This window comes from Cnephaeus nilssonii, assembly GCF_951640355.1.
Source record: "Cnephaeus nilssonii genome assembly, chromosome: 10".
NCBI lineage: Eukaryota > Metazoa > Chordata > Mammalia > Chiroptera > Vespertilionidae > Cnephaeus > Cnephaeus nilssonii.
Window position 1 is genome coordinate 76,626,900 of NC_137081.1, and position 16,454 is coordinate 76,643,353.

Consider the following 16,454-nt stretch of genomic DNA (forward strand, 5'->3'; position numbering starts at 1 on the left):
CTAGAATATGACCTCTATGAGGGCAAGGAATTTGTCTTTGTTGTGCACAACTATGTTGCCATCTTCTGGGACAGTGTTGGCCACTCGGTAGGCACTCGTTGAATTAGTGCATAAGGAATTGGGGGAGGGGCCTTGGCCAGCTGTGGCTGAGGGGAGTGCCCGTGCCCCTCCGATTGGGATCCTCATTTTAGGTCACCATTTTTCACCTGAGAATGGCATCTTAAAGAGGTCTGTTTGTAAGTGAAATTTCAAGTGGTAGCTGTGGCTAAAAGGACCCACAGACCTTCAAAGCATTAAAAAAAAGGGGGGGGGGATAGGAGAGGGAAATTTCATATAAAGTCTCCAGCTTTCTTGACAATGGAGATCTCGCAGAGATGGATTCCCTATCTGGCATGGACAGCATCAACTAGGACTTGGTAATGGGTGGCCCTTTAGCTGGGGCATGTGACTTCAGCCTACCACTGTCCCCACCTGTCGCACTTCACTCAGGTGTGTGAGCTGCTGTGACTGTGGACACACTGGCACTTTCGGCTTTAGCGTCAAGCTGTGATGGTGGGTGGGATTTGGGGGACCAAGCCTAGAAGACAACAACTAGGCTTCACACTACCTAGTCAATCCCGTCCCCCCCTGCCACACAGCTCCCCTTTAGAATTTATGATGGATGCCAAGTATGAGTTCAAACACAGTTGGGAGATAATTATATATGAATATTTTGACATTTCTGCACAGTCCAGGCTTCCTGAGCAAAAGGCACTAGGAAACTAGGTGGAAAGGTGATGACATGATAAACAGGTCTTACAATTAGAGAGAGTGTGTTGCTCCAGAGAGATTCAGAGGCTGGTTTCCTCGGGAGCTGCTTGCTCACCTTCTAGGGCAATAAAGCCCAGAGACTACATTCCCCCTTTCTCCTGGGGACAGTTCTCCCTCCCTACATTTCTCGGGAGGGAAAGATGGATCAAAGTGCCAAACACTCTGTATAAACTCTGAGCCGCGATTTCTGTGTTCATCCCGGTGGTGCAATGTACAGGTAAACACCCGGCTCTCAGTGCGTGGCCCTGTTGGAACTGGTGCTGCGATGCCCTGTGAGCAATGAATGCTCTGTTCTCTGGTCCAGAGAGCTCGTGTTTTCTGCCAGGATGTAAATATAAACATATATCAACATATACATATACAAATGTTATATATAAGACACATATATATATATATATATATATATATATATATATATATAACATACATGTATGAGAAACAATATTATATATAAGACAACAACCCCCTCTAGTGGAAGTAGCCTAAGGTTTTGTGTAATCAAACCATACCCCCTTCCATATGGATTACAGCTGGAGTAACTCTCAATTTTGACTTTTTCAAACCTCAGCACCAAGATGACTCCATACCCAAACTCTGGTGTGAGGCTGACTGTGTTCACTCTACTACTGAGAATATCTAACTTTTATTAAATTTCCTTGTTGTAGAGTTTTCTGCCTCTGATATGAAGTACAGCCGCCGAGGAATTGAGGTAAGATTAGTTTTAGTGTTACTGACTTAAGGATTAACACCAAAGAACTTTTGTTGTTGGAGAAAAACTCTATCAAAGAACTCAAGACTCAAATTCTCAACAGTTATTTCTTGGAAAAACAACAATTCACATGTAGTTTATAGAGTAGCAAATAATTTCTGGGTAAATTATACCTTGCCTTGTATATTCTTTTTCCAGGGCGTTTCCTGTTCTCTAGATAATGATTCAAGGAGCTCTCATATTTAAATTTGTCTTCCTAAAACTTATCTAGAAATTAGGTCATTCTTACTTCCAGGGGCAGAAAGGTTTTCCTAGTTATCTAATATATCAATGAAGCATTTGGAAAGATCCTTGCAATTCTCTCAACTGTCTAACTCTTCTGTATCCAGGAGCCTTTGAGAAAATGACTCGGTACTGCTCATTGTTGTAAAAAGGGGTTTATTGATTAAAAAAATATGGCTGCTCTTAGGGAGATGTTTAAGCACTGGGAGAATCTGTCTTTATTTCCTGTTATTTTTTAGATATGGGAGAACATCATCAATAAAAGTAGGAGATTATACTGCATCTCGCCCGGTTCTAAAGCTTAATTAGATGTCTAATGTCAGGGTCCTTTCCTCTTCCTTTCCTCTTAAACACGGGTGGCAACAGAATGAAAATGAAACATACAGCTCTCACTTCCCACGCAAGATCCAGCCCATAACTATTCTGATGTAATTAGGTATTAAATCTGTATACACAAGAGAAGGACTCAATGAAAAGAATCATGGAGTTTAAGAGTTTATAGCTTCATGACCTGAACGCTGAACATCATATATTGGGTTACACTGACCTCTAGAGGTTGATAATAACAAACACTAGCTTATTTTGAAACTACTTGTAGGGCAAAGGAGAATTAGAAACCATCAGGGTTGCTAACTTTCAAGTATATAGTGTGGCCCATTTAAAGCCACCCTCAACAAAACAGTTCAGCAAAGCAATGAGGAGTAGGTGTGTTCTGGATACAAATTCTGAGTTAGCCTGTAATTCATTGTTAAAGTGTTAACAACAATTTTAAGCTATTCTAAGTGGAAAATTTTTAAAAAATCTTAGATCAATTCTTTGGAAAATAAAGAGAAAGGAGAGAAATAAAATGTCTCATCTTATATTTTAATGCTTACATTATAGGGCCCTTCTTTTAAATATAGAACCATGAATCTTTATGATAACTGTGGTTTTTGGAGTATTATTTTACCTTGGTTCTAAAACAAACAAACAAACAAAAAAACCCTGGAGTGAGCTTTTAGTGTTGTTGTTGTTGTTTTTTAACTTGGAGGAAAATAGCTAATTCTCATGTTTAATTTTTTTGTGTGTGTTTAGCTTTTAAAGTTATTATCTCAATGATAGCTTTGTACTTCCTAAATACAAGGCCTCCCTAAAGAGAATCTTAGAATCTCTGAGGGTTACTTTAAACCAGTTAATGTGATATGCTTATATGTTTCTGCATTCATGAGCTTTTTCTCTCTTTCCTTTTAGTTCCCTCTGCCACCATTGTCATTCTTGCCCAGGAGACCTGGTCTTCTTACTTTCCCCCCAAATCACCAGTATCAAAGAGAGAGAGAGAGAAACATTCCAAGCCTTGTATCTTTCGTACCTAAGCTCTCAGAGCCTGTTAGTCGATCTGATGAGTTAAGACCACCAAACAAGCAACTGGAAGCCTCATCCAAGGTGTTTGTGGATCAGACTATCAGGTCCTCCAGTAGCTCTATTTGGTCCAGAAACATGTGCTCTTTTTGGAGGGCTAACCATCACAGACAACACCTGGAGATGGAGGAGAACAGGAAATTGAAGGAAACAGGAGGATGTGACAAAATTCAAATCTCTCACTTTGAAAAAGGGCAGTCTTTGGTATCCTTTGAGAATTTTAAGGAAGGCAGTTTTCCTGCAGACAGGGAAGTGGATATGGACTGCCCTGCCAGTGAAATGAGAAAAGAAGAGAACTCTCAATGTCTTTCATCAGGGAAGACAGAGGGTTCCGTAGCCAGAAACTATGAACAAAATTCAGACGTTGGATGTACCATGCCAATCAAGTCCCAAGAAGCCCAGCATTCAGAAATAACTCTAAGCAAGGATAAAGAGACTAGACATGATAAAGATGATTCAAAAAGTACTTCGGTGCATAAAGGTGAACTAATTGAACCAAACCATATTTTAGAAGAATTTACTGTACTTAAAAGTTTGTACGATGTAATTCCTGACAGCCCCATTGGAAGGCTACTGGAAGATCATAACAACATGGAGACAAATACAAAAATATCAATAGCAGAGGCAAGCAAATCAGAAGTGAATGGGATAGTGCCTCTTATCCACATCACTTTCCCCGGAGATGAGACTCCCAAGGAACCAGCAGTAGCCAAGCCAGGCCTCCAAAAAAGAAAGGGCACCCTTCATAACAATAGCTTCAACATCCGTGCACACCAAGAAAATGACAGGCATGTGATGAAAACCCAGAGAAACAAGTTCGATCCAAAAACCAAGACCAGCAACAGGACACCTCAGAATTTCATGATTTCCATTGATGGTTCCATTAAGCCTACCAAGCATAAAACCAGCATAAAAACACAAGTTTTCCCTTCTTTGGGGCTTGTTGAACCCAGACCTCGGCAATCACCCAAGTTTCAAAGGAGAATGCCTCAGACAGAAAAGAAGCAATCTACTTACTGGGCTCTGAAACCTAAAAAGCAAACATTTCCTTGCATCTGTAAAAATCCAGGAATAAAGAAGTCTTTAGTTCCTATCCCTGTTCAACCAATAGAGCCAAGACTAAATTACCTAGATCTTAAGTATAGTGATATGTTCAAAGAAATCAATTCAACTGCTAATGGACCTGGAATCTATGAAATGTTTGGGACCCCAGTTTATTGTCACATGAGAGAGGCTGAACGGCATGAAAACAAATATTACCGAGAGATATGCTCAGCTCCATCAGGCAGATGTATCAACGGTAAATGTCGATCTTCACATGGCGAGAGGAGCAGCAATAGCAGAACAAGGCTTTCTCAGAAAAGACCACATGTTAAACCCCCAAAGGCTTTGCTTGGAATTAAACACAGGCACAAAAGTTTAATTTCCAAAGAAAAGGGTTTCAAGGCTGTAGGTAGCAAACTACAAGAGACTGAAAATGGTGGTGGGATTTCAGAACCAGAGTGGCAGATGAAGTCTTTGGGAAATGACTGTCTGTCTTCCAAAGACAAAGTTCAGCCCATGAACTTTGCTCAGACTCATGAACAGTCCACTGAACAGAACAAATGCCTTCCTGTCTCAGATTTGTCCATTGTTGAAGAAGTCTCTATGGAAGAGTCCGCCGATGAAGGAGACATTTCTAACAATCAAATTCTTGCCACGAGCCTTCGAGATCTGCATGAACTTGAAGAGCTACATCACCAGACCCCCTTTTTCCTTTCAGAATGCAGCAGGGCAGTGCCCAGTGAGAAGAGTTTCAACAAACATGTACCACAAGAAAAGCAGAATATAGCATCTCTTGGTAAAATAATTGCCAACCAAATCTTAACGAATGATGTAGAGTTTGACAGTTTGGTAGCTACATCTAAAACACTTACGAATCTCTCTTTCCAAGACACACAAGGAAGTGTATCTTCTCAAACATATCGACATTGGGCACATTCTTTGGATCATGATAGTTTAGCTCATAAGTCAATTACACACCAAACATTTGAAAAAACTTTAAATGATGCAAATTCAATTTCCCAAGAAATTCTCGACTCTATAAAGAATGAAGAATTGACAGATGAACTATTAGGTTGTCTAGCTGCAAAACTATTAGCTCTTGATGAGAAAGATAACAACGCTTGTCAGATAGTGGCAAATGAAACAGATCCTGAAAACATAAATCTCATCTTCAGCAGGAGAGGAAATACCATGCAAGAGTTGGGTGGAGAGACAACAAATGTCAAAATACAGGTTGGTATAATTAGAATTAATGATTTAATTGGGGCGGGAAAGGACCCTAGAGATAATCTACTTCAAACTCCTTATTTTCAAATGAGGAATCAGGAAGCGTAAACAATTAAATAGTTTTGTCAGGTCTCATTGTTGCAAGTTTAGAATCCAGGTCCTCAAACTCTTGGGCTAAATTTTTTTTTATTATGCTGCTTTACTTCTGGAATTTTGATAGCCCACACTACAATGGAAAATTGTTGGGTATGTTAATACTATAACAAAACTACTTATTTAAATAGTTCAATGTTTTTATACAATGATTAAGTTTTCAATCAACAAATATCAGCAGTGAGATAATTATGGGTAAAGCATCGCTCTCAGTGGTGTGTGAGTAGAAAGAAATTAATATGGTGTGCTGAATGCCTGGGGTGGGAGCAGGTGTGGGCAAAAAGGGGTCAATGGAGGAAAAAAAGGGGACATCTGTAATACTTTCAACAATAAAGATAAATTTTTTAAATTAATAAAAACAAATTTAAAAAGAAATTAGCATGGGCCTTGAAGTGGCTCACCATCTAGTTCACACTATATCAGGATCAGGAATAAATATTTTAAATAGATGATCAGAATACTAGGTAAATAATTATACTATGACTAGTTATTGAGAACTTACCATGTATGAGCAAGGGGCATCATATTGCCTCCTTTATATGCTTCGTAACAGCTCTATGAGATAAATACTAAAGGTACTAGCAAGTCCCCATGTTGCAGATGAGGAAACTGAAGTTTATTACTCAGTCAGACAGTGGTGGGGCCAGGCATTCTGATTCCAGCCTCCCACGTTTAATTACTTAATCACGGTGCAGATATTCCTTGTCCTGAAAGGCCAGCTCTGCCTTTATGGTGATCTTGGTCTCTGCTGGGAGGTAGATCGTGATTCAGAGAGGCCTTCAAGCTGGGGTAGGAAATGGGAGTATGTGGTGCAGGTGTGTCTGAGATGGGTCTACCACTCTGCCATTTCAAACTGAAAAAAAGGCTAACAAGCTAATAAATATAATCATCCAGAGCCCCACCTGACAGTCCTAGAGTAAAACACTGACTTTTTGTGACCTTTTCTTTTTTCACAAATCCCTTAGCTTTCAATTTGGAGAGAGAAATGTGAAAGGATGGGAAGGAGGAACCCAAAGGACCTTCTGGGGCATGCATGCTCATTTGGGAGGAAGGTGACCCTGCAGGTTGTCTTGCTCGTAAAGGGCCTTCACCATGCCTCTGCACCACCATCATCACTTATTTCTAAGGACTGGTAAAGGAGATCAAAACAAAGCATTTAGTCAGGATCAACCAGTTGGAAAACATGATCTGAATTCTCCAAAGAGATACTTGTTTCCTCCCTTCCAGGGCAGGGCCTCTCACAGTTTACGGTGAATGCAAATCTCTTGGGGATCATGTTAAAATGCAGACCCTGATTCAGTATGCCTGGGGCCTGAGATTCTGCCTGTCTAACAAGCACTCAGGTGATACAGCTGTCTGCAGAGTCTCCCTTGAGTATCAAGGGTCTACAGGGCCATGGATCTTCAGTCTGTTGCACCTGGTCTTGACTACTATACTAGATTTGCTTGTTTATGGTTGTGGGTGTGTGCATGAGAGAGGATCTTATCTGTATGTATGTTTGTGTGTAAATGTAAATATGTGTATGTAGGTATATGCTTATGTAAATATGTGTGTATTTGAGTGTGTATGTGTTGTGGAAGTAAGTGAAGAACAAAGGCTATTTATTCAGAGTTCACTATAGCAAAGGAGTCGGCCACCATCACTTGCATTTGGCAACAAGTCAAAAGTAGGCAGAGGAGTGGGAAAGTTTCATAGTGGAAAAGGGAAGGCTTCAGGTATGACCTGATCGGAGGCTGTTGGCATGGGTTAAGTAGAAGGGGCATCCAATGTAATTAGTTACGGGTGCATATTTGCCTTTTCCTAGTTAGCTGATCCTAAGTTAGAAGGAAGGAAGCCACCTCTTCTCTTCTTGAGTTTAATGGTGACTTTTCCTTTTATCTCATTCTTCCAGAGACATAGTAATGGGTTCGGAATATATGGTGAAGAGAAATTTCTCAGTGAAAAGAAGATATTTTCTGAAAATAGTTTAAAGTATGAAGAAGCCATCCTGTGGACCAAGGGTGAGATCCTCGGGAAGGGAGCCTACGGCACCGTAAGTTAAATGGGAAACACGATGAAACCCAAACCCCCACTCCTCCTGGACCCCTCCCTCTTCTTTAGTACTCTGCGTGAGCCCTTCCCTCCCCACCCCACATCATACTCTTTGATTTAGAACTATTTCAGTTGGGAGTAACAGGAAACCCAAACAAACTGGCGTAGGGAAAAGGCGGTTCACTGCTTTATGTAACTAAAGGATCTCAAGTAGGTCTGGCTCCGGGCACAGGTGTTTCAGGGGTGAAACAATGTCATCAGGATCTGGCCTCTCTAATCGCCTTCCAGCTCTCATTCTCAGGTTCCTTGTGTTTGTACAATGGCCATCATATTTCTAGCCTCTCCTTCTCCTAAGTTCAAGTCCAGTGGGAAAGAAATCTCTTTGTTCAGCAGCTCAGAGTATGTTATCAGAAGTGGGGAGAATCATTGCTGAGTGGAAGAAACAAAAGATGTTCCTTACATTTTGTGAATTGGAAAAAAGATCACTTGAGAGATAATAGGAGAAACCAAGATGGCAGCATAGGTTAAACACCTAACCTGCAGCCTCGCACAACAATTTCAAAAATACAACTAAAAGTCAAAACGGACATCATCCAGAACCACAGGAAAGCTGGCTGACTGAAACGCCCACAACTAGTAGGAAAGAGAAAACCACAAGGAAAATCAGAGGAGCCGTAAAAGCCTGAGGTATGGAGACACGGGTGGAGACACGGGCACGTGCGCGTGCGGGGAAGCCGGAGCCGGAGAGGAAGGGGCGGCTGAGTGCCTGGCTGGCGTTCTCTGGTGGGAAGGAGATAAAAGCGCCAGATTGTGCTGAACCCCAGCTCCGACTGCACTGAACCCCAGTTCTGGGCGAGACCCTGGGAAGCCAGGCTCATACTGGGGGAATCTGGGCTATAAGGCGGAAACTCAGGGGAGCAGCGAAAGGCAGAGCTCCAGAGGCACGCACGTGAATGTGCACAGAGGACGGACTGCTGACTGTGCCGCTGAATTGCCCTAGTGGGAAGGAGACAAAAGCACCAGACTGCGCTGAGCCCCAGTTCCAACTACACTGAAACCCAGTTCCGGGCGAGAATCTGGGAATCCAGATTCATTGGGGGAGAGACTAGACTGTTTGGCAGCGGGCGAAACTCCAGGGTGCCTTTCTCTCAGAGGTGTTGGCAGGGAGTACAGAGGGACACTGAGGGACACTGAGACCCAGGAACCTCATAGGGCAGGGCTGACAGGAAGCCAAGACTGTAGGCTCCACCCTGAAACTCTGCCCCATCCAAGCTGAGCACAGAGGCTTTTACAATTTTGCAAGTCTAGTTGAATGGGGCTGTCTCCCGGCATAGACACAGCTGATCCTCACAGCCAATTGGACTGGAGGTCAAATCCTCCCAGTGTACCAACAGCAATCAAGGCTTAACAACACCAAGACTTTGCACTCAGCCCACAAAGGGGGGTACCAAGAGCGACCACCTAGGGAGATTGGGGAAGCTGAGCTACCGGCCCCTATAGGTCACTGACCACACAAAGCCACTCCATCAACATAGGGAGGCAGCCAAAATGTGGAGAAAACGAAGCAGGTCACGAATAGAAGAGGTGGAGGAAAGTAAACTAATGGACGACACAGTGTTCAGAACCACATTTATAAGGTTACTTAAGAATCTTCTGGAGGACCAAGATGGCAGCATAGGGCGGACACCTGATTGTTGCCTACCACAACAATTTTGAAACTACAACTGGAAAACAGAGCAGACACCATCCAGAACCACCAGAGGGCTGGCTGAGCGGATGCTCTACAACTAGAATAAAAGAGAGGGGGACTCAGGATGATGCTGATGCCGGTGAGCCAAAGATCACACTTTAAGAACTATGGCTCTGGCAACACAATGGCGGCCTGGAACATGCTCGGCGCAGTTCCCCCGGCGGTCTCCGGCTGAGGAGACGGCTCCGCTCGCTGCCAAGCACGGACAGACGAGCCCCTGGGGGACATGGGGTGGGAGACTCTGCACTTGCTGACCTCCGAGTCCTTCGAGAATCTCTGCGCCCCAGAAGCGGCCAGGTGCGCATGCCCGGTGACCGGCCGCCGCTGCAGACCCGAGCGCTGTCGCGGCGACCTCGGACCAGCCTGCCGCCGTGCACCGGGCGCACTGGAACCTCGCCGAGCCCGCCGCCCAGCGAGTTCCACAGCAGCTGCCCCGGAACTTTGAGAAAATGGCCGGAGGAATTGCTGAGAAGGAATTGACTGATGGGAGTTGGGATCGGGAAGACGAGGCCCCGCTGGTCCTGGATCCAGGTGCGCTCGCCCGGCGACTGGTCGCCGCTGCAGACCCAAGTGCCGCCGCAGCGACCTCGGACCAGCCCGCCGCCACGCACCGGGCACACTGGAACCTCGCCGAGCCCGCCACCCAGCGAGTTCCACAGCAGCCGTCCTGGAACTTTGAGAAAATGGCCGGAGGAATTGCTGAGAGGGAATTGACCGACAGGGATCAAGAAGACGAAGCCCCGCTGGGTCCCGGGTCCGGGTGAGGCCGCGTGCCCCTGGGTCCGGGCGAGGCTGGGACCCAGGTCAGGGTGAGGCTGAGTCCCGGGTCCGGGTGAGGCTGCGCGCCCCTGGATCCGGGTGAGGCCGCACGCCCCTGGGTCCGGGTGAGGCCACGCGCCCCTGGGTCCGGGTGAGGCCACGCGCCCCTGGGTCCGGGTGAGGCCACGCGCCCCTGGGTCCAGGTGAGGCTGGGTGCCGGGTTCAGGTGAGGCCGGGTCCCGGGTCTGGGTGAGGCCGTGCCCCTGGGTCCGGGTGAGGCTGGATCCCGGGTCCAGGTGAGGCCGCGCGCCCCTGGGTCTGGGTGAGGCCGCGCGCCCCTGGGTCCGGGTGAGGCCACGCGCCCCTGGGTCTGGGTGAGGCTGGGTCCCGGGCACAGGTGAGGCCGCGTGCCCCCGGGTCCGGGTGAGGCCGTGCGCCCCTGGGTCCGGGTGAGGCCGCACGCCCCTGGGTCTGGGTAAAGCTGGATCCTGGGTCCGGGTGAGGCTGTGCGCCCCTGAGTCTGGGTGAGGCCGGGTCCTGGGTCCGGGTGAGGCCGTGCCCCTGGGTCCGGGTGAGGCTGGATCCCGGGTCCGGGTGAGGCCGCGCACACCTGGGTCTGGGTAAGGCCATGCGCCCCTGGGTCCAGGTGAGGCCACGCGCCCCGGGGCCCGGGTGATGCTGGGTCCCGGGTCCAGGTGAGGCCGCGCGCCCCTGAATCCGGGTTAGGCCGCGCCCCTGGGTCCGTGCGAGACCAAACCAGAGGGAGTCGGACCTGCATTACCACCATTTGTCCACCATCCAGAACTGAAAAGTCAGTGCTGACATGTACACATAAGGAACTGGTGGACATTGAAATTGGGTCTCAAAAGAACTGTTGGTCCAGAAAGAAACTCACTACAGACTGATTCATTTGCCTGTCAGCATAACTATTATTGCTCGTCTCACATTCGGTTCTTATATTTCTAGTAACACATGATCTCACTCATCTAGGGGAAATGATGAACAATATAGACTGATGAACAAGAACAGACCCAGAAACAAGGAGGCATCGATCGGACTGTCGGGCCTCAGAGGGAGGGGAAGGGAGGGTGGGGGTAAGGGGGAGAGATCAACCAAAGGACTTGTGTGCATGCATACGAGCCTAACCAATGGTTAAGGACAACAGGGGGGTGGGGGCATCCGTGGGGAGGGGTGTGGGATGGGAATGGGGGGATGAGGACAAATATGTGACACCTTAATCAATAAAGAAATTTAAAAAAAAAAAGATCACTTGAAGTCCTAGCAGTATTGATAGTATTTACATAGATTGCTAAAGAGAAGACTGTCCCCCAGGTAACGCATGTTACGCTTCTAGCTAGAGACATTTGCGGCATCAGTGAAAAGGTAGGAAGACTTGGCAGAGGTGACTGCTGAATTTTCTCAGGACCTGCCTTCTTCTGTCTCCTTTGAGCTTTAGTGCCGGGACTGACCAGCAGCCCCTGCGTGATGGATGAATGATTACTCTGACACCAGTTTCTGTGAAAGAGAGGGCTAAGGGACTGCCTGACTAGAGAAACCAAACCGCCCCGTTCACCTGTCTCCTCAGGCTGTTATTGTAAAAATAGCTTGAACTAAAATTAACTATTAGATACTATCAGGTGGGTAAGCATCCTTGAGAAGACACATGCATCTGCAGTGTCCTTTAAGCAAGGACGTCTAAAGACTAAGCGTAAGGATTCCAGTAAACACCTGGGAGCTTACACATACACGGACTTGTTTGGAAAGGTCAAGGCAGGGGTGGTTGCCTTCAGTCAACTCCCCCTGGAGGTTCCAACCTTTTGGAGTTTGCTCCTTACAGACTTTCCAACCAAGTCCCATGCTTCCCACACTTTAGCACTGAAATAGCCCTATTTTAGTTATTACACAATGTGCTTTCCCAAAACACCATCTCAGTTAGTCATTGTAGATATCTGTGAGGTAAGAACTGTACCTCAGCTTTGTAGATGAGAAAAAGCTGAAGTCACAACTGTTATATAACTTACCCAAGTCACACATCTGGGGTGGGTGAAGCCAGGATCTAATCAATACAGGCCACTGGTGATATCTACTCACCATGCTGCTCATCCCCATCTAAGCTCCACTGAAATGCTGGTTATATTTAATCATAGGTATTGGTTTGCTTCTAGGTATATTGTGGTCTAACTAGCCAAGGAGAGCTAATAGCTGTAAAACAGGTGGCTTTGGATACCTCTGATAAGTTATCTACTGAAAAAGAATACCGGAAATTGCAGGAAGAAGTGGATTTGCTCAAAGCACTGAAACATGTCAACATTGTGACCTACTTGGGGACATGCTTGGAAAAAAACACAGTGAGCATTTTCATGGAGTTTGTTCCTGGTGGCTCAATCTCTAGTATTATCAACCGTTTTGGGCCATTGCCTGAGATGGTGTTCTGTAAATACACAGAACAAATTCTGCAAGGTGTTGCTTATCTCCACGAGAACTGCGTGGTGCATCGAGATATCAAAGGAAATAATGTTATGCTCATGCCTACTGGAATAATAAAACTGATTGACTTTGGCTGTGCCAAACGTTTGGCCTGGGCTGGCGTAAATGGCACTCACAGTGACATGCTTAAGTCCATGCATGGGACTCCCTACTGGATGGCCCCAGAGGTCATCAATGAGTCTGGCTATGGGAGGAAGTCGGACATCTGGAGTGTGGGCTGCACTGTGTTTGAGATGGCCACAGGCAAGCCTCCGCTGGCATCCATGGACCGGGTGGCAGCCATGTTCTACATTGGCGCACACCGGGGGCTGATGCCACCCTTACCTGAACACTTCTCAGAAAATGCAGTGGACTTTGTGCGCATGTGCCTAACCAGGTAAGAAACTGAAGTCAGGAGGAGGAAGATAAATGCCCAGAGATTTCAAGCAGCTCACATTTCCCCTGCAATATATGGCCCATTCGAACCTCCACTAGAATTATGAAATCAGGGAGTGATTTTTGTACTGAAAGGAATCATCATAAGTCATTTTGGATGGCTGTGTGCCTTGTATCAGAGGAAGAGCCTCCTAGAAGGGGAGAAGTTTTTATTTCTAAATGATTTATATCACTTTTTCCCCAAAGTATTTCATTTTTATTTCCATTTTCACCTGGGCTATTCTTAGTGGTCATTTGCTCCAAAACTTATCCAAAGATGCCAGTTTAACCAAAAGAATGCCTTGGAATGGATCATTGCAGATAACTATTGGATGGTTCATTAGTTCATTGACTGGTTCATTGGCGAAAGCTTTTTGATTTCTTGAGGGGAAAAAACAAAAGCACAGTTGTACTAATTGAGCAACTGTCTCCCTTTACTTTATGCTCTTCCAAGAGTGCCCCAAATAGGATCATTTCAATTAATCACCAGCACATATTTAAATGACTCCTTAACAGCCTTCGTTCTGGATTCCTGTGCCTTGAAATTTTAAAAATAAATGTAATGCTAGTTAAAAGTGCATTAAGCTTTTTTAAAATTATAATTTTACTTGTGTATAAATTCTACCCTAAACAAACTGAACAAAACCACAATGTGAAAAATAGGGCCTACTTTTTAATCATAATTGCAACTGTTTTTTGAACAATTACTTATGTGCCAGACATTGTTGAACAGCTGTATATACATTATGTGTTTCTCCCAACGAGTTAGGTATTACTGTTATTTCCATGTTACTGATGAGGAAAGAGTCTGAGTCACTTGCCAAAGATCACACAGCTGAAAACTGCAGACTGGGCTCAATCCATCTGTTTGACTGGCAGAGGTTGTACTTTCTTCTTAAAGTAGGCATTTTGAGTCAAGTAGATCTGGTTGGCATGCACATTTTTGGATGTTGCTTCTAATGTGGTTTTCCTCTCTTAGGGACCAGCATGAGCGCCCCTCTGCTTTTCAGCTCCTGAAGCACCCCTTCTTGAAGAGAAGTTACTGAATACGCACCAACACTTTCCTTCCAGTTCCATTACAGAGCCTGTTATTGCTTCATTGTGGGACTGATGTTAAAGGACCTTGGTTTTCCTACTGGAAAGTCTATCTAACCCAGTTTAACTAGATCCCACGTGTCACTACCTAAAAAGTTTGTTACATAGTCTCTCTAAGGTTTGGGCATGATTACTTATGTATATGAGAAATTTTTTTAAAAACAATAACAACAAAAAACCCCACGTATTCCAGTGTTTACAGTTTTGACTATCCAGTAACTATAATCTCTATTGCTTATACAATATTTCTTTTTATTTTTGTCCTGTCATTTTAATGTCATTAGTTTAAAATAAATTGTGAAAACAAAAAAAAATTGTACTTAATTGCTCGGTGGGTTGACACTTATTTTTTACAAAAGAGACTTGAGGAAGGTGAGAGGTAGGTTAAAAGTAGAGAGACACAACACCGTCACGACCAAACACCAAAAGGTACCTGCTGGGAGAAACCAAGATGGCGGCATAGGTAAACACCTAAACTGCTGCCTCGCACAACAATTTCAAAATACAACTAAAAGACAAAACAGACATCATCCAGAACCACAGGAAGGCTGGCTAAGTGGAAATTCTACAACTAGAAGGAAAGAGAAAAGCACACTGAGACTTACAGGAGCTACGGAAGGCAGAGGTACAAAGGCGCACGCGCACAGAGAGGGCTGGCAACTGAGTATGTGGCGGGCTTTCTCAATCAGGAGGGAGACTAAAGCTCCTGACTGCTCTGAACTCCAGTTCTGGGCAAGACTCTGGGGACCCAGACTCATACGGGGAGAAACTGGACTGTCTGGCAGCGGGCGAAACTCGAGGGTGGCTTTCTCTCAGAGGTGCTTGCAGCAATTACCGTGGGACACTGAGAACCAGGGGCCTCTTAGTGCAGGGCTGACGGGAAGCCATCGCTGTTTGTCCCACCCTGTGATCCCGCCCCACAAAGCCATAGCTGTTTGCTCTGCCATGAGACTCCACCCCATCCAAGTTGAGCGCAGAGGCTTTTGCATATGAATGGCATGGTTCTTTGAATTTTAAACTTACCTACAGCTGAGTCAGTGAGACCCAGAACATCCAAAAGGCTCAAGGCTCCAAAACAGCTTGCATTGCTTCACAGCTGGGCCTCATCTGGGCACCTCCAAAACCCAAACAAAGAAGAGGAATCTGCAGATCTCTCCGTAGCTCCTGCTGGGTGGCCTCAGGCAGAGGCTAAATTAGCACCTCCTTAGAGATCCAAGAGCCAGTGTACCCAGGGGTCAGAGTAGGACCATCCAGATTACAACTCCTCAGATCCATAAGGGACACACTCAGGGGGCAGACTCAGTGAGCACCAAAGCCCCATTGAAGTAAGTCTTGCCTCATAAGGGTGTCTCCAGCACAGAAGTTCTCCCATCGTAGACACAGCTGATCCTCACAGGCAACTAGCCTGGATGTCAATTCCCCCCAGTGATACCAACAACAATCAAGGCTTAACTACAACAAGACTGTGCACACAGCCCACAAAGGGGTGCACCAAGAGTGTCCACCTCAGGTAACTGGGGAGACTGAGCCACTGGGCCCTATAGGACACCTAGCACACAAAGCCACTCTATAACTCAGGGAAGCAGCCAAAATGCAGAGACAAAGAAACAGGTCACAAATGAACGAAATGGAGGAAAGCAAACAACTGGATATAGAGTTCAAAACCACGGTTATAAGGTTTTTCAAGAATTTTCTAGAAAAGGCTGATAAATTTAGAGAGACCCTCGAGGATATGAAAAAGGACCAACTAGAAATTAAGCATACACTGACTGAAATAAAAAATAATATATAGAGATCCAACAGCAGACTAGAGGATCACAAGAATCAAGTCAAAGATTTAAAATACGAAGAAGCAAAAAACACCCAACTGGAAAAGCAAAACGAAAAATGAATCCAAAAATATGAAGATAGTGTAAGAAGCCTCTGGGACAACTTCAAACGTACCAACATCCAAATTATGGGGGTGCCAGAAGAAGAGAGAGAGCAAGATACTGAAAACCTATTTGAAGAAATAATGACAGAAAACTTCCCCCACCTGGTGAAAGAAATAGACTTACAAGTCCAGGAAGCGCAGAGAACCCCAAACATAAGGAATCCAAAGAGGACCACACCAAGACACATAATTAAAATGCCAAGAGCAAAAGACAAAGAGAGAATAATAAAAGCAGCAAGAGAAAAACAGTTAGTTACCTACAAGGGAGCACCCATACGACTGTCAGCTGATTTCTCAACAGAAACTATGCAGGCCAGATGGGAGTGGCAAGAAATATTCAAAGTAATGAATAGCAAGAACCT

The 16,454-nt window shown here is 45.3% G+C and overlaps 1 protein-coding gene across 1 annotated transcript in view; it reads left to right on the forward strand.

Moving 5' to 3' along the window:
* Window positions 1-14,110, forward strand: part of MAP3K19 (mitogen-activated protein kinase kinase kinase 19) — a gene marked incomplete at both ends in the record, with an annotated part of 55,821 nt that extends 41,711 nt beyond the window's left edge. Inside the window, 5 exons of the mRNA XM_079783150.1 lie at window positions 1,476-1,519; window positions 3,032-5,476; window positions 7,515-7,655; window positions 12,329-13,026; window positions 14,044-14,110. Coding sequence (XP_079639276.1) covers window positions 1,476-1,519; window positions 3,032-5,476; window positions 7,515-7,655; window positions 12,329-13,026; window positions 14,044-14,110 — 3,395 coding nt within the window. The remainder of the gene's footprint in view (window positions 1-1,475; window positions 1,520-3,031; window positions 5,477-7,514; window positions 7,656-12,328; window positions 13,027-14,043) is intronic.
* Between the last annotated feature and the right edge of the window lie 2,344 nt (window positions 14,111-16,454).